General features: G+C 39.2%; 1 protein-coding gene across 2 annotated transcripts in view; it reads left to right on the top strand.

The window, feature by feature from the left end:
* Positions 1–1,103: 1,103 nt before the first annotated feature.
* The window catches only part of galnt2 (UDP-N-acetyl-alpha-D-galactosamine:polypeptide N-acetylgalactosaminyltransferase 2), a 93,745-nt gene continuing 68,746 nt past the window's right edge, over positions 1,104–26,102 (top strand). Inside the window, exon 1 of one of the 2 annotated variants that reach the window (XM_026938070.3) lies at positions 1,104–1,500. In XM_026938070.3, the coding sequence (XP_026793871.1) occupies positions 1,405–1,500 (96 nt within the window). In that variant the 5' untranslated portion in view covers positions 1,104–1,404. The remainder of the gene's footprint in view (positions 1,501–26,102) is intronic. The other variant, XM_026938078.3, reaches the window with a different exon arrangement.

Consider the following 26,102-nt stretch of genomic DNA (forward strand, 5'->3'; position numbering starts at 1 on the left):
TTTCAAATAGCTGGTTTGATAATAATCCATGACTGGGTGGATTGCTATGCTATAACAGCATGTCCCGAAGTGTTTTATCCCTCTTATACCACAGCAATTTTCAGATTTTAAATATAAGAACATGTTACTGTACTTGTTCACATTTTATCCATTTATAGTTACATTTAATGTGTTTTATCCATTTATAGTTACATTTAATGTTGTGGAATGTCTATGAGACAGGTTAGTTCCTGCTATCACTTAGGTTATAGCAGCTACAAACAGTCGTTGCCTCACCATCCTTTCTTTTTTGTTTTATGTTTATTTTTCGTGTTTTTCTGTGCATCCGTCTAAGATTTGCGCTCGCGCGATAGCTCAAGGTTAAATGTTTGTAGGATTTATATGGAATTATCACTGTAACCAGCAGATGAACTGAGTAGATGTCGGAACTGTATCAGGGTCACAGCAAAGTCAAATGTCTCAATTTTTTCCTTTGATAGCTCCCTTTCTGTTTGGAGTGTATTTGAAGAGTATTTGAGGTATACAAACTAGTAACACGGAAGACTAGGTTTGTCGGCAGAGTTGGCGACGAAGACTTGTACTTGTTTCTTTCTTGACGTTAATAAGACAAAACTATGCAGCTTGTCATGTTACCGAGAAACTGGAAAGAGTGAAGACATGAAGCCTTTCCCTTGTCAGGAAACTTACTGACAGTCATAACGCTCTGACACTGGAGACTCCTTCCCTAAATGTTAAACATCTCCTTACAGAAAGCTTCACCATGCCAACATCTATCTATCTATCTATCTATCTGTCTGTCTGTCTGTCTATCTGTCTATCTGTCTGTCTGTCTGTCTGTCCATCTATCTATCCCATCTATAGAGATGTAACTGGATGTCTTTATCCTAAATATAATATAATAGATATTCTAACAATTGAATGAAAGTGTGTATTAACACATCCCAGTACATTAAAGAGTTAAACTCAACCCACTCAGAAATCAATGTGTAACTTTTGCTTGGTTTGTCATTTACTTATTATTTATTTATTTTTTTGCAGTGAGTTTAAATAGTCAGGACTGTCTGTTATGTTGAAGAGCTTCTGTGTGAGCTGTCACTGGGTGTAACAGTGAGTTTTATTCGCTTTTAATGAGCTCCGTGCTCGCTGGTTTGCTCGCAGGCGGTGGATGTGGATGTGGATGTCGCCGCCCTCCTCCGGCTGCTCTGCCGCGTGTGATTGGGTTAAAGTCGGCTCCCCTTTCCCCTCTAACCCGGTGATGTTGGCCGTTTCCTGCCTCTTCTGCCCAACTAGTGGTAGACAGAGAGTGCTGAAGCTCCGGTGAAGCACATAGCCTGGACGAGCGGGTGGCTTTAACAGCAAAAACACGAAGCCATCCAGTGCAGCAGCGCGTCCAGACCTGCAGCCATGCGAAGGAAATCGAGGATATTACTATGTTTCGCTGTGTTGTGGATCCTCGGAATAGCGTATTATTTTTATTCAGGAACAACGCTACATCGAAAGGTAGGATGAGGTTTCAGCGCTTTGCTAATGATGAACACGGTCATGTTAAATCCTGCGCCTGGTTCTGCTCGCTTCTCTCTCTCTCTGTCTCTCTCTATGTGTGCGAGTGTGTGTGAACGTGTGTGGTTTTTTTGTGTTTGTTTTGTTTCTGGTTTCACTCTAAAACTCTTGCAGGACGTCGGGTGAAAGCAGGTAGTAACTTTATCAGGTGAATTTGACCGGTCAGAGTGAGTGGTCGTGTTGTCGTGTAATTTACTCAGGGACTGTTATGGTGTTTCACCGCCTTGTGCTTGTGCTGTGATTGAATAGTGCTCAAGTGCTAGCAGCTAGCGCTAGCCGAGAGGGCACACTGAAACGGTAGAAAAGCAGATATTTCCGACATTTCCTTTTTTGTTTAGGAAACTTTGACTTCAAATGTCGCCTTTAGTCGCCTCTATAGAAGAGGTTTCCTTCACTGACCGGGAAAGGTTTAGCATAAAAAGCGGCAAACTAGCTAACGGAGCTACAAAGTAACCGCTCTAACGTTAGTTGGGAAAAGAACTGGTCATGGTCGCTTTTTTGCTCTGAAAGCCCCTGCTCTAAACTTTCTGTAGCCAGGGACCTGCTTAACAGCCCAATAAATCTTCTGTACATGCTTATTTTACGACCAGAACAAACTCATTCAAATATTATGCTCATTCTTTAAATATGTACAGTAATATTTAGGCTAGTTATTTAACCCATAGTTCATTTACTCCTGAACTTCCCCCCTCCACACACAACAACTATCATCACTAGATTCATGATAACAGTAATTCTAATCTATATTTACCTACATATTTTTGAGTTATTGAGGTTTTATTCAAACGTGTTCAATTCAAATTTAAAACTCAAGGTACTCAATAATAAATATAATAATTATATAATAAAAGACCCCACTTTGAACAGCATGGTACTTGAATGCCGAAGTTTTCTAGGGCAGAAGGTGCAAAAACTTTTTGCCTCCAGCGACGTCTTACGGAGTCGAAGAACCTCCAATGACCCACTTATGATTAAACACACAGATAATGTTATGAACAATAAGGCAAATATGCACCACAAGTTCAACCTAATCACATCATTAGAGCTTTTTCATTCCTGAACCTATCACTCAGCCTGATGTAGATTGGATGTAAACACTGTATTTCATATTACCATCACTTCCTGGTTTGCTTAAAGTTGTGGTTAGATTAAAATGAACCATATTTATACCTGTCTTTTAGTTAAGTTTTAGATGAACTTCTTTTATTTTAAGTGACCAGTCAATTAAGCCTATAACTTTAAGCCTTCACCACCCTGATGAAATATAATTATTCTTTGCATTTAAAATCAAGCAAACTCTTCACATTTTTCAATTAAAAAGTGTTTTTTGTTCGTGAGCCATAAATTGTGTGCTAGTTTTTTGTTAACTCATATAAAAGTCAAACCTATTAAACACCCTATTCTATTTAAAACATATAATCTAATTAAATATTAAATATATTTTGCAAATACAAACAATAATACAAAATTATTGATTGATAAATGTACAATGTTTTTTTTTAAGAAACACAATAATGCGAGTGACACAAGTTTAAACCAAAAAGTACCAGTTAAAGAAAAACCCCACCCTTAAACACGTTGTTTATATTAAAGTTTTTATGATATGTTTAGTTATTCTGGTGCTAATTTTGTTGGTTGGTGCTGTATTTTCCTTTTTCCTGTGACAAGTTAGTGGTTGTGTGTCACTTTGGTGTCACAGGGGAACATTGCTAGCGCAGTTACAATGCTGTTAAATAGGATCTCTAAGTGATACCGATCAGGTTTTTCTGTTGGCTCCTAAAACAAAAGAGCAAGAGCTTAATTTCTCACCCTTTCCAGTGACGTTCAGTGTCATATTAATGAGAAATACAACGTAGAAGTATTGAAGACAACAAATGTTTCAATCAGTGTTCCAGAGTACAGTGCATCTATATGATACAGATGTGCTGAGTTACGGTTGAGACTCGGCTAATTAGTGATCTACGAGGTGACAAGCACGATGGTGTTGACTGATGGTGGCGGGATTAGCATGAAAGTTGACGCTTGGGGAGCTGAGCTGTTTGAGCAGAGTGGACAGATGAGGAGGTGAGAGTGATGGACAGGGTAAAGGACTAAAGCGCCGCTGCATTGATCTCTCTAGGTAGAGATGCGTTCTCGCTGGTGCGGTCATAGGAAATTGTTAGCCAAAGTGGAATTAGTTGTTGATGAAATAAGTTGAAACCAAAAAATCTGCTTGGAATCTAAGCTTAATATAAATATTTTGTACAATTGAAGGTTATATATCGCTAATAAACATTTACATACAAGTTGTTCAGGGTGGATTTTTCCTTTAATTAGTCTTAGAACTGTAATAGCTATAATATCTATAACAATATTACCTTATACTCTGTTGTCATGCCATTAAAAATAATAGATACTGACCCCTAGCTACATATAACCCACCCCACCCTGAGAACTAGAGCTAAATAATGTTCCTGAATATTAAACATTAAGCTTGTGGTGTCTTATGGTATAGTATGACATTATATCGGCCAGTAATATGAAACTTGGTCATCATCTACCATTACTGATGGACCCTTGGTCGATAGGTTTGGTATCGATTGGTGTAGTCTTTCTTACACACTCCATTTGGAAACTTGCTGCTGCTGGTTTGTTTTGCGCATTGGCTTCTGTTTATTCTTTGCTCCCATAAACATCCCATTCATCTGCCTATGGATTATGAGAACAACAGCAGATTTGTCGTCCATTGAAGGCTTTTGTTTGTATGACTAAAGGCCTATAAATGTTACACACAGCAGTTCAGTGAAAGGAGAGGTCTTGCACTAAACTTCACTGAATTCAGAGAAGATGTGGTGAAAAATACATGGTGTAATAATGTTCAACCTCAGTAATTTAATAATGTTCAATCTCAGTAATCACTGGTTTCAGTATTTCACACATTTCACATATAGTACTGGAGCAGCAGTGCTGGAGGGTTTGTTTTAAGGCAAATATTTTTAAAACTATAAATATATGTTAGGAGGATTACTCAGTGTAGATGTAGTTTTTTCATCCCTTATAACCACAAGGGCCCTGAGAAACACCTGGACACCTTATTGTGTGCATTCACATGGATGTCAAGACCATAAAAAAAGACGCATGGTCCTGTATGCGCAATAAATCCTCCCGTCTTGTATACGTCTTTGTGTTTATTTTTCTTACAAATCAGATAATATGGAGCTGTCTGTCTAACAGCTTGTAACTGCAGTTGGAGCTACACATATTCTGTCTTCCAAAGCTAGCAAGAGACTCTTATTTTCTCTTCTGTTGCAGGGAGTGTATTTTTATTTCTTAATTTAGAGCACTATTTTTTTTTGGAAATGATATGGAACTCCATGGTGTTGAATGGGTTTCTCTATTTAGCATTGTTAGCCTTGTTGGCAGCACTCACTACACTGTTCGAGTTGCTCTTTGTTGTTGCTTAGTGCCAGCACTCACCTCTCATTCTTCTACCATTTCCTCCATGTATTTACATCTCCATCTATCTGACTGACCAGCTGAACTCTGCATACGCAGTGTTTCCCGAACATACGCGATACTTTGGTGTTGTGCCCATGTATATTGTAGACCACACGAGTATATTTAGTCTCGTTAAAAATACAAATTTTATTCAGTCCGCTCCAAAAATAACACGCGTTTCTTATTTGAATGGGGCATGAACTCAGCACAGGGTCAGAGAGAGAGAGAGAGAAAGAGAGAGACAGACAGACAGAGAGAGAGAGAGAGAGAGAGAGAGAGAGAGAGAGAGAGAGAGAGAGAGAGAGAGGTGGGGTGGCAGAGCAGCAGTAACATAAACTAATGTCAAAAAAATGCCAGACGGAGCCGGTAGACCTTCTCCTTTGCTATTAGTGCTTGGACGTTAATTAGCCTTTGAGTCTGATTGGTAGCTAGTGACTTCCAGCTGTAAAGAGGCTGACAATCTGTTGCATTAGTAGTCAGCTCATGTAAATTCAGACAGCCAGTCAAAGGTGCTTCTTATTTTCAGTGCACTTGGGGAATAGGGGACAAAGAAGGCAGTCTGGGAATAAAGTAAGGTTAGGGTTACAAAATGGTGACATGGACTGATATAGACTGACAAGATATACGTCTATTTTTCTCTTCCTAGTTTGCTTATATTGAGCGGATAAAATGTCCTGGTCCACCATTCAGTCACTTGGAATAATCTGCTTTAATGTAACCAAGCAACATAGGTTCAAATGACAGAATGCGACTAACAGATAAAGATCATTTAATATGGTTGAGCGTGTCTCTATAACCATACCACTCACAGTCTTCCTGAGCCTGCCAAGTTAGCTGGACTCTGCTGCTGATGTGCATACTGGGACTCCAGTTGGGTTCCCTCCATTTCCCCTTCCTCTCTCTACCGGAATGGGTCCTCCTTCCCCCCCCCAAGCTATCTATCAACTGGCAGGCCTGTGGTTGGTTTCCTGCACCACATTGCTGGTGAACCTGCTATGTTGGCTGGGTCCATTAACGCACAGCACCGGGGCTGGAGTCAAGTTTCCCAGGTTGGAGTGGAAGACGTCGAGTGGCCTGCACAGAGCCCTAACCTCAACCCCACTGAACACCTTTGGGATGAACTGGAACACCAACTTTGCACCAGGTTTTCTTATTCAATATCACTGCCTGACCTCTTGTGTTCTTGTGGCTGAATGAGTGCAAATCCCCACAGCAACGCTCCAAAATCTAGTGGAAAGCCTTCCCAGAAGAGTGGAGACTGTTATGGCAGCAAAGGCAGAAAAGCCCATGGATCTGGAATTAGATGTTCAATAGTCAGGTGTCCACAGACTTTTGGCCATATAGTGTATGTAAAGCAAAATTTCAGATCCCCCCCCCCCCCCCCCCCCATTTCATATTTCATAGTATGCTCTTCAACACCAGCAGTCTGCAATCTATTGTAAGTGGATCAGCCGTAGAAAAACACTCTCTGATAGAGTCCTGATGGGGGAAGAGCCAAGCTGGAAGATATGCTGATCAAGACACATTACCATTGACAAGAACCAAAATGAAACATTAACCTTCAGATCATGTCTCTGTCAGATTTGCGAGTCATTTTGACAGGTGTTGCTCTGTCAAGAAATTAACTACATATTTAAAGAACTATTTTGAGCTGATGGTTTATAGCTCAGCATGACCTAACGTTAATGATGTAACCTTTCCTTATCGTGGTATACTACCCTACTGGCAAATCCCTACACCGCTAATACAGGAGAATCCTTTTTTAGTTCACAAATGTAGCTTTTCCACCTTTGTGTGAAGGCTATGACTGTGAGGTCTTGAACATTGCAACTGATGTAACTCTATTATTAGTGCTCCTGTATATACTTTGTGTCCTGTGTGTCATATTTGAGCTATGCAGCATGAAATTGTGTGGTGGATGTGCAATATTAGGATGCTGGATGGCAACAGCATCACATGGTGTATATTACTGGGGGATTGTACAATCAGTTCTTTGTTGGAAAGGCTTGCCATTGATTTGTTCTCAGCAATACAGTCCATCGAGCGCATTTGCATTTACATTTATTCATCTGGCAGTCGCTTTTATACAAAGCAACATTCAAAAACAGAAACGCATACAAGAACCAGAACCACAGATAGTCACAACTAAACACAAGGGTTTCACAAACACCAGTTATACCAGAATTAACCAAGTATCACAAGTCGAAGAAGATTAACTTGGATTACACCACTGCGTTGTTGAATTCTCAAATCTGATTGGTCAGCAGGTGTTTATTCATTTTCTGTAACACCAAGCTCTGACGTAGTGTCAGCTGTAAGGCAAACCTCAGGGTTATATTAATGTCCTTGCTCTAATCCGGTATCGTTTCTATAGTAACAGCTCATTCGCAGGGTCTTGTATGGTGGACGCTTCCATGATTTAAGCATAACGTTACATGAAAGATCAGTTTCACGCAATAAAGAAGGTCTTCAAGACAGAGGACTTTGCTCTTTACAGTCTCTTAGTGTCATGACAAGCTGGATTTTTGTTCTTATTAGTTTATCAGCTTTGAGAGAGAAAGAGAGAGAGAGAGAGAGAGAGAGACTGCTGAGGCAATGACTGCTTATAGCCAAAGCAATAACAGGAACTAGCTTGTTTAGTGGATGTTAAATGTAACTATAAAATGATAAAAATATAATTTTACTTTAAGAAATAAAAAATGATCATCATTGTCAGAGTGCTGTGGTGTAAGCATTTATTTGCGCCTGGCCGCATCACACCACCTGGTCATTGATTATTTTCCTATAACAGCATGTGCCATTGTGTTTTATTCTTTACAGAGTACCAGTGCTTCTTAGACCAAAGTTTTTGCTATATTGAAAAATATATCGGTTGATGTGACGGCTCCACAGAAAGGGTCACCAAGAAATCCATATTCGTTGCCCACTTCCTCTGCTAAAATGGTGCTGCATGGCCTGGGCTCACGTATTATGTATAAACTTTATGATGCAATTGCAGTAACACTTGCCTGCCATGGTACTGACTCGGTACCGTCTGACGAGGCTTTTAGAAACCGCTTTCAAACAATCCACACGTTTAAATGAAGTCCCCTGATAGGATTTAATCATAAATCCATTTTACAGAGTTGACTTTATGAAGGTCACTTTAAGGTGATGTTAATTACCTGCGTTTTAAGTAGAGAAGCACTCATAACGGCACATCTCTTATTCACCAGTCTTACCAGCGTTTAATAGACGTGACGTTTAATCTGCGGACGCTTGGCAAAATTAAACAGGAGAGGAATGTGCAGAATGGTGCAGTTTAATGGAGGTGCAATGAAACAGGATCCAGCTTTGATTCTCTATGCATTAGAGCTGTAGGGCATTCTCTGTGGCTTCTTAACTGCTGTTTAATGCTGATATGATCGTAGCTTGTGATCTTTTAAGCAAATACATTAGTGGCTTTGTGATGCTGCAGCCATATTCATGGCAGTGCACCAAAACCTGTTCAGTTAGATTTGTTTTTTATGTTTAACTGTGATAAATCTGACACATTGCTTTTGAAATATTATACCATGATATTTGAAGACATAACCGGTGTCACTTTTCTTAGGTTTGCTAAACAAACTTTAACTGCATTTACAAATACACTAAAGGTATGTGTGTGTGTGTGTGTGTGTGTGTGTGTGTGAGATTTGGTGGTGTGTGGGGGGGAGATGATATCATATCACAATACTATTTCCATGACAGTACATGATAATGTAAGTACATTATTTAATGTAGCATGAAAGCATTATATTAAAAAGAAACTGAAAAACTGAATTTGATTCTTTTGTTTAATGTCTACAAAAATAAATAATATAAAACTGAAAAGGTGGAAAAATAAAAACATTGTGGAATAAAATTCAATGCAAAATGTTAAAATTAAACCAGGTGCTTCTTATTCAAGTTTGGAATTGTTACCCAAACAAACAAATAATAAAAAAAAAAGTTTATTCCACTGTGTAAAACTGTTTTTAAAACATTTTGTGATGCCCATGATATTATTATTATTATTATTATTATTATTATTATTATAATAATCAATTAAATTAATGTATAGTTTTTTAAATACATAAATAAATACAAATATTTAATACTGAAAAAGATAAAAAAAGATTAAGGACAAGATTTTTTTCACTGCTTCCAGTACGTTTGTAATTGTTAAAGATAATGGTTTTTTTTGATACATCATGATATCCGTGATACCTCAGAAAAGTGTAATGTGACATCATTTATCGATATTATATAATCATATTGCCCAGCCTGAGAAGACACTACCAAAAAAACAAAAAAGTTATTTATGTGTTTTTTTTTTTTTAAATCTACATGATCTAACAAGGGAAAAGAAAGAATGAAACATGTAGTTGTTACTGTCAGGATTATTAAAAACATATTGTGACCTAATTTACTGCAACAGTGACACTTTCATGTGGTGTATTGGCTGAATATTTCTGTCTTAAACAGCAAACACTTGGTGTTTATATTGCCAGTCTGTAAGCTGAAAGGCTCCTGGCATCATATCAATTATCTGTCTTTTCTCACCCTTTAAATGATAAGATTAGCGTAAGTATGCATTTTCTGCTTAATGCACATTGTGAGTCAAAATGACAAGAACAGATAAAGATGTCACTCATCTTACTAGTGTTATTGGCAAAGAATGCAGCCGTAGTGTGGATTTCTGTGTGAATCATTCATTCATTTGTTCCAAGGAAGATTCTCACACTTTCCATACATGAATGGACTTTGCAAACTGCTAGAAGATTTCATTTATTCTGTGAAGGTGTAATTCGCTAACTAGCTGTGTAAGGTTTTATGGTCGCTTGCATTTGTTGAGTTAGTTACTTTCTATAGAATACGTTCACTGTTTTCATTAGCCACCTGTCTTTAACTGGTTTATGAGTCATGTGTATTGGCTCATACTGTCTTTCCAATATGCAGCGTTTAGTCTGTTGGTGTATTTTCATCTTTGGGACAAAAGAAAATACGCCGTCCGAGTCTATTTGAGCGAGGTGATCTCTGTCTGCTTTCAGTCAAACTCTAGCATGGTTTAATTGCAGTGAGAAAGCGATTTAACTCTGAATCAGCTCAGCTGCAGGAAGTGAACGTTTCACGACATATTACGGGTTGCTATTAGCTTTTTTTTTCTGGTAGATGGAAGCCGCTAATTTAATCAGAGAGCATCTGAGCATGGTGGTCTCAGTCTGCTTCCAAACGAGCTCCAGCACAGTTTGATTGCAGTGAGAAACTGATTCGACTCTGAATCAGCTCAGCTGCAGGAAGTGAACAGTTCATGACTTCTATTATGGGTTGCTGTCAGTGTTATTCTGTAGATGCTAAACTGATCAGAGGGCATCTGCTCAAGGTGATCTCAGTCTGCTTCCAGTCAAATTCTACAGCAGTTGGATTGCAGTGAGAAACTGATTCGACTCTGAATCGATTCAGCTGCAGGAAGTGAATCAAGCATGCCATGTATTCTGTGTTGCAAAGGACAGAGCTGTAGCACTGCAGAAATGCAATGTATTCTGGATATTTGGACCAACAAACCGAAAGAGGAAATAAATGCTGAATGCAACACAATGTTTTCTACTAGGTTTTTTATATAGTTATTTACTGAGTGCCAGCTTGGGTGATTTTTCTGAGCTTTATACACTCTTGGCAAAAGTTTCCATTACTGTATTTGTGACCAATGAGTACATTTTTAGCCCTATGTGCCAAGTGTTTTCTTATTTTATTTTTTATTTTTTGGTTTATTTAATTCTGTCCAGTGTGAAATGATACTGAACCATATAGCAAGTAAACTAAAAGAATCAATTTCGCTCTTAATCTGATTCTGCAGATGGGCTAGTAGGTGTGAAAGCACTCTGAGGGCTATGCAAACACGCTGTCAGTGTGTAAGCATGTAAGCATGTGCTGATGTTTATCTTGCACATTGTATCACATTGAAGCCAGTGATCAGCGGTGAGGGCTGTGTTGTGTGGCGTGGCATTGTGTGGCGTGGCATTGTGTGGCGTGAGTGATTGCGCAGCACAACAGCTGCTCTTCAGCCCTGCGTACGTCCTGACTGAATACACACCATCCACCCTGCTGTTCACCACAGCACGGCAATAACCGTATTGCTGGGAGATGATCTATTTAAGAGCTGAAATTACATGCGCTGAAATGCATTCGATTGACTGAAGACCCCCTCGCGAAAGTATGAAGCAGGTCAATTGTGCAGTAGATTAATTTTCATGTTGAATATTTTCCCTGTCGGTTTAGGAGATGCTGTGAGATACACGGTGTGTATCCCTGGACGAAGGCAGCGTCAGGGTGGTCAGGTGCCTGTTATCTCCACCGAGAAGTGAGAAGAGAGAAGAGCTGATCTGATATCCGTTCCACAATACAATTATTGACTGGCTGATTGTTCTGCCCTCGCTGGATGGATTACTGTAGCAGTGCATTGATGGAGCTGTTTGCTTCCCACTCACAGCTTCCAGTCTGTCTGTCAGCATCAGAAAGAAGCTCGAAGGCAAATTTGTGTGTGTTTGCATTAAGAACTCAGTATCACATTTGCATTTCTATCTCATCACATGTACAGTGCTACGTTTATCCTTGTAGAATAATACACATAGTCGTGTTTCAGATCTAACTGAAAAAGGAGGAAGCTAGATGTGTGATATAAAAGTCTTTCTGTCATCCTCACTCTATTGGATTGATTTTCAGAGCCTGCTTTGAAAAAGAGAGGCAGCTTTTTAAAAATGAGTTGCATCAGAGAGTTCAGTTGTTTTTTTTTGTTTGTTTTTTGTTTTTCTGTGTCTCGGTCCTTTCTCTTTTTTCTGATGTTTGTATCACAGCCATACAGGCACTGATGCATGCACCCAGTGGACAATACACTAGTAATTGAATGGTTTTTATGCTCCTCTTTGTAATCCTTCCCTTTCAAGATCAGTCACATGCTGGAAAACACATTCAGTCTAAAATTTAAAGGGAACACGAATTTTTATGAAAATTAGTAATCAATTAGCAAGTAAGGAATAAAACACGACCAGGCATGCTGTTATATTATTTCCCGATAACCATACAGCCCTAAGTGTTTAATTGTGCCGTGTTGTATGTTTTTAATTATCAAAGAACAAAACGCTCTTTTTGTCTGTTTATAGTTATGTTCAGTGTTGGAACATTTCCAAAGCAACCTGTTAGAATAGCTATAAAGAGTTGTTCTCCTCTCTTTCTTCTTAATAAGACAAAAATACTGCAGCGCGTCATGTTGCCAAGAAACTGGAAAGTCCTTCATCCCGAAGACGTTCTGTTTCTGTGCTTTACCTCTGACTGTTAGAAAGCGCTGACACTGGAGACTCCTTCAAAAAAAAAGCTAAATAAGCCTCTTCTTACAGAATACATTTTTAAATCTGTAAGTACGGTGTTACTCTAGAAACGATAATGTGTTAGAACAAGCGCATTAATATAAAAATGTGATTTGCCGTGCAGCTGGGACTGCTGTCAGAGTGGCTCTTAAGTTAATCAACACCTCCTGACCAGTCAGCTTTGAGAATTCAAGAGTTCTGTAGTGTAATTTACTTTAATACACCAGTAGTGTTGCAATAGAATTACACCAGTTTGCAAGAAGATATTTGTGTGTGGGCGGTTTGATTTATTTATTTTTTTTGTTTTTTCTAGCTGCCCCATTAGTTAACACAGAAAGAAGTCAGAGCTCACAGATACTGAACAGTACTGCTAGGAAGCTGAATACTGACGTATGTAAGCTCCATTTCTTTCCTGTGGTCAGCATTTGAGTGATTGTTTGTTTAACTATTGTACAGTAATATCCAGCCGCAATACATGGAGCAACTGTGGCACTGAGCTCCAATTCAAACCTTATTAGATGTAAGAGTTAGCAGTAACACATAACAATAAGCAGGTCTTTTCAAATTGGAGTCAAATAAGTAAATATCCACATGATTCACAAGAAACAATTTGTTTTTGTTTAAAACTTCTCTTAAGGCTGGAAATAGAAATCTCTGGAAATGATGGATGAAAATGCCGTTTTGGGGTTTTTTTTGTTGTTTTTTTTTTTTTTTTAAATCTACTTCAATATGTTTTCAGACCTCTCTCATGGGTCTACTGTCTAAGTGTAGCTGCACATTTGTAAATATTCAATTTACATTTTCTTTCCTCCTGAATGATTCTGCCAACTCTTTATAAAGTTGTACCTCTTTTTCTGGGAAATGGTGGAAGAACACAAACTTTACTTTTCTCCTTTCATAGTTACCACACTCTGTTTGAGTGCTCTGCAGGTCACCTTTAATTAAATTCCTTCTAAATCTCACATCCTGCTCCAAGATTTCCACTAATTACTGCTTGCTCAGGAATCCGTCATACTAGCCGCCTAATGTAGTAATGGACCGCTGACTGAAACACACACAAATGATACGATAGAATGAGCTGAGAGATTGGGTAATGTGCTACATAACATATGAAATGTTAGTTTTATGCTGGTTAATGCCTTGTTGTTCTGAGTGATGGCCATGTGCTAAAGTACTCGTTCCAGGAAGTCATATGAGAAGCAGGAGTGTCTGACACACTGACCTTTATTTGCTCATAAAAGAGTTTCCTAAGGCATTTCTGGCCTTGTTGAAGATAGTGCTCTCTCTCTCTGTGTGTGTGTGTGTGTGTGTGTGTGTGTGTATGTGTGTGTGTGTGATCGCATGGGTTCAAGATTTATGAGGGCTGTAGAAATCCCTGTGAGCACATCCCTTCTACTTCTACAATGAAGTTCTGAGCAAGCCTAAGCCTCTTAAACACTTCCTTTTGCGTAAAGATATGAGGTGTCTTCTCTAATATTGCTTTTTTTTGCTGAATGGCCAGATTATGTAACGTAGGAGAGATCTAAGGTAAATGAAATCAGCTGTGGATTTCTCATCGGCGTGTTTGTTTCATAAATGTCTGTATGCAGCACTCGACTGCTATATTAAAAAAGGTTATTTGAGAAAGTGTGCTCTGTAAGAGTTTGTCGAAATATTGCCACTCCAGCACTGGTGATGGAAAGTCTCACTTGCTGTGACGGACTCGCTGAAACTGGACAGTTGAAGACCGGAAAAACACTAGGTGATTATTTTTTTTTTGATTATTTATTTTTCTGATCTTCAACTGTCCAGTTTGGGTGATAGCCTCAGATTCTTGTTCTTGGCTGACAGGAGTGGAACCCAGACCATAAGATGCTAAAAGAAATCTCTAAGAACCCCAGAATTTCATCACTGTGTCTGCAAGTATCTTTTGCCACTGTTGATGTCAAAGTGTCTGTCTCTATTATTAGAAAGAGACTGCACAAATCTGACCTGCATGGGAGGTTTGCCAGGAGGAAGCCTTTGCTGTCCAAAAAAAACATCAGGGCAAGACTAAAGTTTGCTAAAGAATATCAAAGCAAGGACCGGGCCTTCTGGAACAACATGCTGTGGAAGGAGAGCCAAAGATGGAGCTGTTTGATCACAGTACCAGAAGCCATGTCAACATTTGATCAGAAGAACCGCATGGTGTTGGAAATGTTATGGTTTGGGGCTGCTTTGCTGCCTCAGAACCTGTCCAACTTGCAATCGTAGAATCGACTGTGAATTGTCTTTCATACGAGAGAGTGCTTGAGGAGAATGTGAGGCCATCTGTCAAACTGGTGACGCTGAAGACGTGGACCTTCCAACAGGATAATGAGCCCAAACATGGAAGTAAATCAAGCAAGGAATGGATTAAAAAGAAAGAAATGGTCTAGTCAAGCCCAGATCTGAATCCCATTGAAATGCTGTGGGGGGATTTGAAAAAGGCTGTACATGCAAGAAACCCCCACAAACATTTCACAGCTGAAAGGATTCTGCATGGAGCAGTAGGCAAACATTTCTCCCAGTAGATGTCAGAGACCGCTAGACAGTGTTTTTGCCTAAGTAACATTGTTTCTGCCAGAGGGGCAATAACTGGTTACTGAAGCCAGGGGTGTACTTACTTTTTCAAGACCAGGCCATGTTTTTCCAGTCTTCCAGCTGTCCAGTTTTGTGTCCACTGTAGCCTCAGATTCCTGTTCTTGGCTGACAGGAGTGGAGCCCGATGTGCTTTTCTGCTGTTGTAGCCCATCTGCCTCAAGGTTCGACATGTTGTTGTGTGTTCTGAGATGTTTTTCTGCTTGCCACAGTGAGAGTGGTTATACGAGTTACTGTAGCCTTCCTGTCAGCTAGAACCAGTCTGGCCATTCACCTCTGATCTCTCTCATCAACAAGACATTTCCACCTGCAGAACTGTCCTCAGTGGATTTTCTTTTTCTTTTTTTAAACACACCATTCTGTTTAAACTGTAGAGACTGTTGTGCATGAAAATCCCAGGAGATCAGCAGTCTCTGAAATACTCTAACCAGCCCATTTGGCACCAACAACCATTCTGTCAAAGTCACTGAGATCACATTCCTGATGTTTGATTTGAATATTAACTGAAGCTCTTGACCTATATGGACATAATTTTTAATTTTAATTTTAATTAGATAATTGCTTGAATGTACAGTTGGTCCTTCTAAAATGGCCAGTAAGTGTATACCATTACTGTAAGAATGTGATGTCAGGTTTTGCCGTTACTACCATTAATAGCAACTTCTGTCATATCACTTTTCTAATGATAGGCTTTTTTGAGAAAGGCATGTGTGCTCTTCCTGTGTATTGAACCTGGAATTGCATAAACAGTGCCAATTCCTCCCCAAAACTACTGTATTGTATAAGGTATACTGTAGCTGTTATAATGAACTCTTATCTCCTAGGTTTAGCAGTTGATGAGTATTATAGTTGTGGATTATGAGAATAGGAGCAATGTATTTTTAACAGTGTTCAAGCTTTGTTTGTTGTATGCACATTGTACCCTTATTTCTGTGGATTACAGATCAAGGCATTGTGTAATGAATACTCACACTGTTGCTGGTTGTTTGTTCCTGGCAGGTTCATGGTTATCTGACATGCCACATGGCTTGTGACCATCGTCTGTTGCCATACGCGCCTAGAAGCCAACAGTTTTTTTTTTTTTTCTTTTTTTTCTTTTTTCTTTTCCCCCAAGCACATGAACTTCCATGCTTCATTACTTTAATGCATTCAACGTCTGCTGCAATTGTAATAATAAAAACAAATGAGTATTAATAATGAATCCACTATCTATGAAGCTGACTTCTCAAATTAAAAAGACTGTAATTAAAACGGATAGTAGTAGCTCAGCAGGTAAGGTTCTTTATGAGTTAAAAGTTGGTGTGAGTTCAAATCTCAGGACTGTAAGGATGCTTTCACACTTTTGAATCAGAGCAAAATTTATGCTTTTGGTTTAATTTGACGCTGTACATAAGAAGGGGCATTTAGCATTGAAAACAGCCTTTTCCAAGTGTGCATAGAAATAGCAAAAACCACCCAAGCACGAAGAGCACAGAGCTGCTGCTTAATGAATTAATGTCCACTTTATTAGAAACTCCTGAACATTTATGCAGTTATCTAGTCAGCCAATCATGTGGCAGCAACATCATGCAGATACAGGTCATCAAACATCAGAATGAAGAAAAAGTGTGATCTCTGTGACTTTGATCATGGCACGATTGTTGGTGCCAGATGGGCTGGTTTGAGTATTTCAGAAACTGCTGATCTCCTTGGATTTTTACACACAACGGTTCTAGAGTTTACACAGAATGTTGTGAACAAAAGCCATTGAGTGAGCGACAGTTCTGTGGGTGGAAACACCTTGTTGATGAGAGGGATCAAAGGAGAATGATCAGACTGGTCTGAGCTGACAGGAAGTCTATAGTAACTCAAATAAGCACTCTTTACAGCCGTGGTGAGCAGAAAAGCATCTCAGCATGCACAAAATATCAGATCTTGAGGTGGATGAGCTACAACAGCAGAAGACCTCATTGCGATCCACTGCTGTCAGCCAAGAACAGGAATCTGAGGCCATCATGGGCACAGACTCACCCAAACTGGACAGTTGAAGAGTTGTGTGTGTGTGTGTGTGTGTGTGTGTGTTTATGTATGTATGTATGTATGTATGTATGTATGTATGTAATATCATACATTTTGTGTATCATATTCGTCTGTCCTTTGCTTCAGTTTAACAGCTCGTATCTACAAAAAAAGGACTGGTTGTTTTGGTCCACACCCAAGTGACTGCTGTGTTCTCACCAGCAGAAGCAAAACCTGGTGCATTTTTTTTTTCCTTTTTGGTGAGTGGTTAGAGTCAAACTGACAAAACACTGCATATGTGAAAACACCCTAAAATGGCCTCTCTTGGCTCTTGATCAGAATGCTCATCTGCTCAGCTTTAATCTTGGATTGTGTTCAATGTCACTTGTGAGTAATTTTGGATAAAATCATCTACAAATTGAATATGTGTAAACTACTTTTTTTTTTTTTTTTTTTTTTTTACATTCAGTGATAGCCCTTGCAGCTGTGATTAGTTTGAAATTTAGCTATTTTTCCTCTGAGTGGTTCAGTTTCAGTTCTCGGTTTTCACTGAAATACTTAGCAGCAGAAGATGATCTAGTTAGACAAAAGGAGATAAAGAGATTTGTAGCTGTCATCCCTGTTACTCTCAGCACTGCTCCCTGGATGTTTCGCTTTGGGAATGGCATTTCTTAAAAATGTTAAGTCCATGCTTCACTTGACAGTATTTTTCTGAAACTTTTAAAGGCGCTTTCTTTAGATCTGTATTTTTAGAAACCTCATCTTAAAGGGAGGATGGCATTATGGCATTATGGCACAGCAGGTAGCATCGCCGCTTCACAGATCCTGAGCTTGGGTTCCTGCCTGGGTGGAGTTCCACGTGTTCTCCCAGTGTTCGTGTCGGTTTTCTCCTGATTCGCCAGTTTCCTCCCACATCCTAAAACATGCTCGTAGATGGATTGACTACTCTACCTTGCCCTAGCTGTGAATGAGTGCGTGAATGGCGGCCAGTTGAAGGCGTATTCCCGCCGCATGTCCAGTGTTCCAAGGATGGTCTCTGAATCCACCACGACCCTGACCAGGAGCAATTAATGAATAATACCGAAAATCTGAATTTCCGCATGAAGAAAATACTCTAGTGAAATCCAGCTGTAGATATTTCAACCACAGTGCATGGAAGAATTTATTTCAAAAGAGCAAGAGGTCAGGATGACTCAGATTCAAATCTCATTATATCTGACTGACTAATAGGTAGTTAAACCTGTTAAAATGGCCAGTGAGTGCAGGTACATGGTACATGTATTTAATGAAATGGAAATTCAGTTTATATATAGCCTGTGTGTGTAGCTCTGTGATTTTAATGACTGGTTGAATTAGTCAAATGGAGGTTTTTTTTTTTTGGTTTTTTTTTTTTTTTTAATTATAATAGCTTGATTATTAAATATAACTCTATCACACAAGTACTACTGTAGTTCTTTGAAAACTTGTCTCTTTGACGCAAACTCAAGATTGCATTAGTCACAAACTCTCATGATTCACTTACTTAGCTCTTTCTCAGTCAGTGACACATCGATTGATGGCCTTTGGTTGTTATCAGTGTTAATATTTATTAGGTTTTACATAAAGGTTTAATTTCCATTATATTTTGCTTATATCCTCCTCATCCTCTGCAGCACAGATTTGTTTTAAATGAATATAATCCAACTATTCATATACTAGCCTTGTTATTTTAGTTGTACTTGGCCAGTAACATTTTGTCTATATTTTAGGTTTTCACATATTTTTGACCCGGGCCCGTTTGAACCCGGAGTTTGGTGCAATTGGTAAAGTCTGAACGCTGTTTTCGAGCCCGGGAATGCTTCAGTGGTCTGGGGTTCACTTCAATCGAGCTCAGCATGGTCCGCATCAGGTGTGGAAGCTATCCGTGCCCGGAGCTGCATGCCGAGTAACATGAGTGGTTCACCTTGTCATTGTACTTCCTGTTTTTGCTTTTGTGACCCTGGGGAAAGGATTCTTTTCTCAAGACATTCATAGGACTTGAGCACTATAATTAGTTTACCTTTGTGGTTCCCAAGTGCTTGCACTGAGAGTATCGTGAAAAACGCACATCTCATTGTAAAAGTCTTCTAATATGAGATCAGTTCTTCTTTTGCAGGTATTCCTGCATAATGACATGCATCAAAAAGCATTTTTCATTGCCGCTTGAGTGTTTGTGCTACTGGAAAAAAGAAAAACAGTAAAAGGATGAACGAGCCATGGTTTGAAAGAAAGTCCTTAAGATGAATGCAAACCTGTAATTCTGAGCTCCGCCCCATAACAAGCCCACAATCAGTCCTGGGTGTCGCCCTTAGAGTCATAAAGCTTTTCCGTCATTAATATCATATTCAGTTAGCCGTTATTTATCTGCCTTCTTGTTTTTGAGTTATTGAGGTACTCCCATCATTGATGAATTGCATTCTTCCTCAGGAAATTATGCTTTTATAAATCCACCGATTCGTCTTGGAGCATTGGGTGGCCTGTCCAGATCACTCTGCTTGAAGAAAAGTGAGAAAGTGGATGGGATCAGACAGGACACTTGCTGGGTTTATTAGCACCGCTTTGACAGATTGCTTCCAGAAAAACCTTGTTCTGTCAGTGGAACATATGGTGTTGAAATTTACTGCCCCTTTTTTCTTTCAGATGTTTGAAACAGCTTTTTTTCTAAGTGCTATCTGACACTCTCTATGAAAGGCTTCTTTTTCGTGTTAGGTTCCAGAAATAAACTATACGTACACTATATTGCCAAAAGTTTGTGGACACCTGACCATCACACCTATACGTATGCCATTCCCAAACTGTTGCCACAATGTTGAAAGCACACAATTGTCGAGAATGTCTTTGTATGCTGTAGTCGTGAATGATTTTTCCTTCACTAGATCTAAAAGGCCCAAACCTGCTCCACCATGCCAGTGCCCCTGTGCACAAAGCCAGCTCCATGAAGACATGGTTTACCAAGGCTGGTGTGGAAGACCTCAAGTGGCCTGCACAGAGCCATGACCTCAACCCCACTGAACACCTTTGGGATGAATTGAAATGCTGACTGTGCCTCAGATCTTCTCACCCAGCATCAGTGCCTGACCTCACAAATGCTGTTGTGTCTGAATGGGAAATTCCCACAGCCATGCTAAACAATCTTGTGGAAAGCCTTCCCAGAAGAGTAGAGGCTCTTATAACAGGAAAAGGGGGCTCAATCTGGAATAGGATGATCAAAAAGCACGAATGGGTGTGATGGTCAGGTGTCCACAAACTTTGGCCATATAGTATATCTTTGTGATTACAAGGGGGGAAAAAAATGTCTAATTGAATGATTGACACTGCTTTGTCTGATACACTCGTATAATCTCAGTTAATCCAACTGAAAGCTTTGGACTTGAAGTCATATTTTTTATTTGTTTGGTACAGAATCTGATTTGTTGTACATGCTACACACTAATCAATACAAGTTCTTTTGTTTGACTTGAAGAATTTCACCCGTGTTCATCCAAACGCTTGTCCTTCTGTTGATGCTACTTTTAATTACGCTGCTTGCTTATGCGTGTTGATATGCTTCACAGCGCCTTCAAATTCACTGTCCTGTTTTGAAGTACAAGTACTGAATGCTATGTTTGGAGGTGATGTGGGAGCTGTGGCTCAGCGAATTTCTTGGGGCAGATGCACCACTGAAGCGTTTCCTGTTGTCATTCAAAGAGTGATCTCATGCCGTCCTGTTCTCGCTGACTGAGAGACAGGAGTCCCACTGAGAGCGCACTCCCCCTCCCCCCTGCAGCCATCGCACTTCTCTGCACCACTATTCTGCAATTAATTTATCAACTTAACATGGCAACAGACACAGCTGGTGGCTCCTTCCAGCTGTTTCAGGTCAGCAGTGACAGAGACACATTTAATGATCATCATCTTTGGGTGGCGGTCTGGGAAAATCCTTCTAATGGTGAAATTTTGACATGTTCTTCTATATGTCGTTCTAAAAACTACCCAGAACGGTGTGTTTCTCTTTTGCATGTATCTCAATTAGAAGTAAATTTCTACCATTTTATATCCTGGTTATCTCCAAAAGTGGAAAGAGAGAAAATTACATTCAAAACTTTTCATTCCGACTGCCTGAGAGGAGCATCGCAGACAATCGGATTACAAACCAGACTGATTAGGCTTATGTCTGTTTTGCTAGCCAAGAACTTGTCTCTTTACACTTAGCTAGCAATGTTTCAGGCTGTTTATCTTTAGACTGTTTTAACCATTGTGTTTGTTAAACTGGCTCCTGACCACTCCTTTACACGATCTTTGTGGCAAGTTAGCCTTTGATTGTCACGCGCAGCAGCCTATAGAGAGCCTATACCCAGGATGGGGGGAGAAACAAACTTCCAGTGATCGGCGGTTCTGAAAACTGGACAGTTGAAGACTGTAAAAAAGACCAGGCAAGGTTTTTCCAATCTTCAACTGTCCACTTTTGGTGAGCCTGTGTTCACTGTAGCCTCAGATTCCTGTTCTTGGCTGACTGGACTGGAACCTGATATGGTCTTCTGCTGTTGTAGCCCATCCACTTCAAAGTTTGAAATGTTTTGCGTTCTGAGATTCTCTTCTGCTCAGTACAGTTGTAAAGAGTGGTTAATTGAGAGAGATTCCTGTCAACAAGACATTTCAGCCTCCAGCATTGGATGTTTTTTGTTTTTCACACCATTCTGTGCAAACTCTAGACTGCTTTTCATGAAAATCCCAGGAGACGAGATCACATTTTATCCCAATCTGATATTTGATATGAACATTCACTGAAGCTCTTGAGCTGTATCTGCTCTTAACCCTATTTCGCTGATGCCACGTGATTGGCCAGTTGGATAATTGTATGAAGATGTAGGTGTACAGGTGTTTCTAAAGGAGAAGGCAAAAGGAGAACTGTTTTCCTAAGACTTTTCCAAATATATTTGTGAATTATTGAGGACAGATATTAGTTCAATTTGAGTAATATTGGATGAAAAACTTATAGTCTGATTTGTTGGCTTTTGAAGGAAAGGTCACGGTGAATCTTGTGTGAGGCACTGAATTGATTTTCCGAGTGCAGCCGCTCTGCTGGTAATGGAGGCTAAACACAGGAGCCGATGGTGGGCAGAGCAGGACAGATGAAGGACAGCAGCAGTGTAGCTCTGATCTCTGTGCTGCCAGGCTCCTGCTTCTATACGCAACCAATCACAACATAACCACTCTCTGCACACCTACGCATCCATTACAAATTAATCCCCGGAAGCCTTTCACTTCACTGAAACTGCTCTCTGGTACGTTGAGGAAAGCAAATTTTTTGACTGCTTGTCTGATGCAGTGTGTAATTTGATTCCTCTGGTTACATGAGAATATCTTTCCCAACTCCCAGAGTATTATTTGGACTGGGTAAGTTTTTGTTCAGTAATTATGATAGATTTGCATGGGATAAGTGATCTGTGTATAAATCTCACACACGCATTTTTTTTTGCGAATTGTGAATGTCAGTTATTTCGTATTAATGACTTGAAGAACCTAATCCAAAAAAAAAAAACTTTAATAAATTAAGACACATAAAACTAGCTGTTCAATTAGGATAAAAGTAATGGTACCCTTTAAAAGGAAGTTGAGTTACTTTGTGTCTGTTGTAGCTAACACGCTGTAGTGGCTGAACTACTCCCTCACTGTTTAGTCGTCATTTGATTGTTTTCAGGTCCCTGTAAGCGTTGCCTTTTATGGAGTTTTGCAGGCGCCGCTAAATGTAAATCAGCCGTGCTCTAAATGCGCTTGGTAATTTATGGGTGGTAGATTTGCCTTATACTCAAGTACATATGTGAGATGTGTGTTATCCAAGCCTTTGTAAATCTGACAGGGATTTTTGCACATAATTTTACTCTGTACACACACTTATGAAACATTTCTTAAAACATTTTCACCCAGCTTTGCTATTTAATATGGAAAACAGCATAAAATATGTTCATGTAGTAGTGCATGGTAACAAACTTGAATGTTTTTGACTTGTTCATGTTCATACAACTTTTTTGTGTGTGTGTGTGTGTGTTTCACTTTATTTATTTATATATATATATATATATATATATATATATATATATATATATATATATTTATATATATATATATATATATATATATATATATATATATATTTATATATATATATATATATATATATATATATATATTTATATATATATATATATATATATATATACATATACATATACATGAAGCTGAACTTTGCAGTCTCCTTCCCTCATACATTTATACATACAGCAGTTTGAATTGATCTTCTGTGGTTCTGGTTGTTTCATGGCCAGCATTGCAGAGTCATCTGGATGTTTTGTCAGACGATCAAATGTCGTGTGTTATTGAAGCTTTTGATTATCTCTCCCAAGCCCTTCAGTCAGTTTGATTTATTAATACATCAAGAGCTCATAAAATTGTTTAAAAAGCCGGGATACATAAATCATGGCACTATTTTGCTGATTGTACTGCAGTTATTTCTTTTTTAGCCTGTTTACTCATCAAACCATAGACCAAAATATCTGTTGCTCATGTTATACTGCTAAACGATAGGTCATATGGAGCAGTTTGTACACACAGCCTCATAAACTCGCTCTTGATGCAGTTGTTGTCAGTCACTAGACTGGATGTCAGCGTCTGCAGGAAACCCTGGTTAAACTTGTGTTGCATCATTTTTTAAGGCGTCAAATCGAAACGATCACTTTTCATATGCAGATATGAAGCTCTGATGAGGTGCTGCACTGGAAAAGCATTACCCACATTTAACTTTACTCCTTAGGGTGTTTTTTTTTTTTATATTTATTTATTTATTTTTTTTATTATTATTTTTTTTTTAAATTATTAAAAGCAAACCCAGTTATAGTCATGACAATATCTCAACAATAACCATGAATTGCTTACTGTCGAATTTTAATGTTGGCGTTATTGTAAACAGATACCCTCTCCACCTGTGCTTGAAGCTACTAAGCTTCTCTGTTGTGTCTTAGTGTGTTGTAGAGAGTTTCCATCTCATATTCCTAATGACTGTGTGGAAACACTTCTGCTGCTTATACAATGTTATACGAATGATGAGAACAGTGAATCAGAAGCTCAGTTTTTAGATTCAGCAGTTGAGAAGGGTTTGAGAAAAGGAAAAAAAAATGGAGAATTTGCCCAGGATACATGCTTTGTTAGTAGATCTATGATGATTTAATACTCATATTGTGAAATTATGTTGCAATACACTTTTGCAATATCTCTTCCATAATCTCTTAAAATCAGTCAGTTAGAAAGTGAGTGAAAGCAATTAATTTGATGTTACCAGGGTGGACAAGTCAATGGTCTAGGCATCTGGGATGTCCCTGGGTGGACAGATCAGTGCTTCGGCATCTGGGACAAGAAGATTGTGTCTCATGGTGGACAAATCAGTAGATTATATACTATATGGCCAAAGGTTTGTGGACACTTGGCCATCACACCCATTTGAACATCCCGTTCCAGATTTATTCCCTCTTTGCTGTTATAATAACCTCCACTCTTCTGGGAAGGGTTTCCACTAGATTTTGGAGCGTGGCTGTGGGGATTGGTGCTCATTCAGCCACATTAGTGAAGTCAGGCATTGCGGAAGCCTGGGGTGCAGTCAGTATTCCAGTTCATCACAGCGGTGTTCAGTGGTGTTGATGTCGGGGCTTTCTGCAGGCCACTGGAGGTCCTTCACACCAACCTTGGCAAACCATGTCTTCATGGATCTCACTCTGTGCACAGCAGTATTGTCATGCTGAACATGTTCAGGCCTCTTAGTTCCAGTGAAGTGAAATTATAATGTTACAGCATACAAGGACATCCTATACAATTGTGTGCTTCCAACTTTGTGGCAACAGTTTTGGGGAAGAACCACATATGGGTGTGATGGTCAGGTTTCCACATACTTTTGGCTATATAGGTGGACAAATTAGTGCCTGGGCATCTGGGCCAAGAAGATCATGTGGCAGCTGGACATGTTGGCAGGTTCAGTGGTCTTGCAGTGACCAAAAACCCTATTTGCTAGTGACTTGCATAAAACAAAATGTTTATTTTATTTTTTTATTCTATTTTGTATGCGTGTTTAAACAAAATTTGCTTCGCGTTGATGCATCACACGTCAGTGCTGTAACTCTAACACACAATACTGGTTCTGAATCTCGCTGCCTGCTGCAGCTTGGTGGATCACTTCGCTTAATTTATCTCATCAGGATCAGGAGCATGTAGCTATTTTGCACACTGTTTCATCTTGTATTGTTAAACCACTTAACTGCTCACAGCCATTTCTTAGCGTTGAAACTCATGCTTGCAGTGCATTATGGGAATCATCATGGTTCCCCAGCATATCGCTGTTTAAACATAACAGTGTTGTGGAACAGATTTGATGACTTCTCATGTTGGGGGTGTTTAGTCTAAATGGCTAACATTGTGGTTAGAAGATTAACAGGTAATGAAGTAAAACATCTAAGAGTGAGTGTGTATTGAATCAGAGCAGTACTTAAATGTGTGTGTTCTGGTAACTGTTAATGATCTGAGCCAGACCCAAAGGTTTTATATAGGTTTTTCGCTGTAAATTTTACTGCCAGAAAGTGAACAGGGTACCCCTCAAACATTTTTCCATGTATGGGAAGAACGTATTTTTAGGCTGCTTTTTTTTTTTTTTTTTTTTTTTTCCTTTCCTCCCACAAATCCAGGGCTTTGAGAAGCAGTGCCCCTCTCCTGAACGGTGAGGTAATAGGTTTTTCAATCGTACAACTGAGTAAAGAAAGAAACCCTCCAAAGTAAGCAAACGGTTTTCCCGGTATATACTGGCCACCATGGTCTCTGCTATCTTAAATATAGCCACACGCAGTCAGCTCTGTGACGCCTTCTTCGTGTGATTGCGATAATTGAACAGCAATTTCTGAAACACTTCAGAATCTTTTTTTTTTTTTTTTTTTTTTTTTCCCTGAAAATGAGCTCATGATGTTCAGATGTAAGTAACACCCTTGGCTGCTTCTTGGGGTGTGTTTCTCCTGTTTCTGATTTCTCTGTTGCTATGGTAAGGAAACACCCTCAGTATGTATTCCTCTGAGT

Source organism: Pangasianodon hypophthalmus, chromosome 3, assembly GCF_027358585.1.
Source record: "Pangasianodon hypophthalmus isolate fPanHyp1 chromosome 3, fPanHyp1.pri, whole genome shotgun sequence".
NCBI lineage: Eukaryota > Metazoa > Chordata > Actinopteri > Siluriformes > Pangasiidae > Pangasianodon > Pangasianodon hypophthalmus.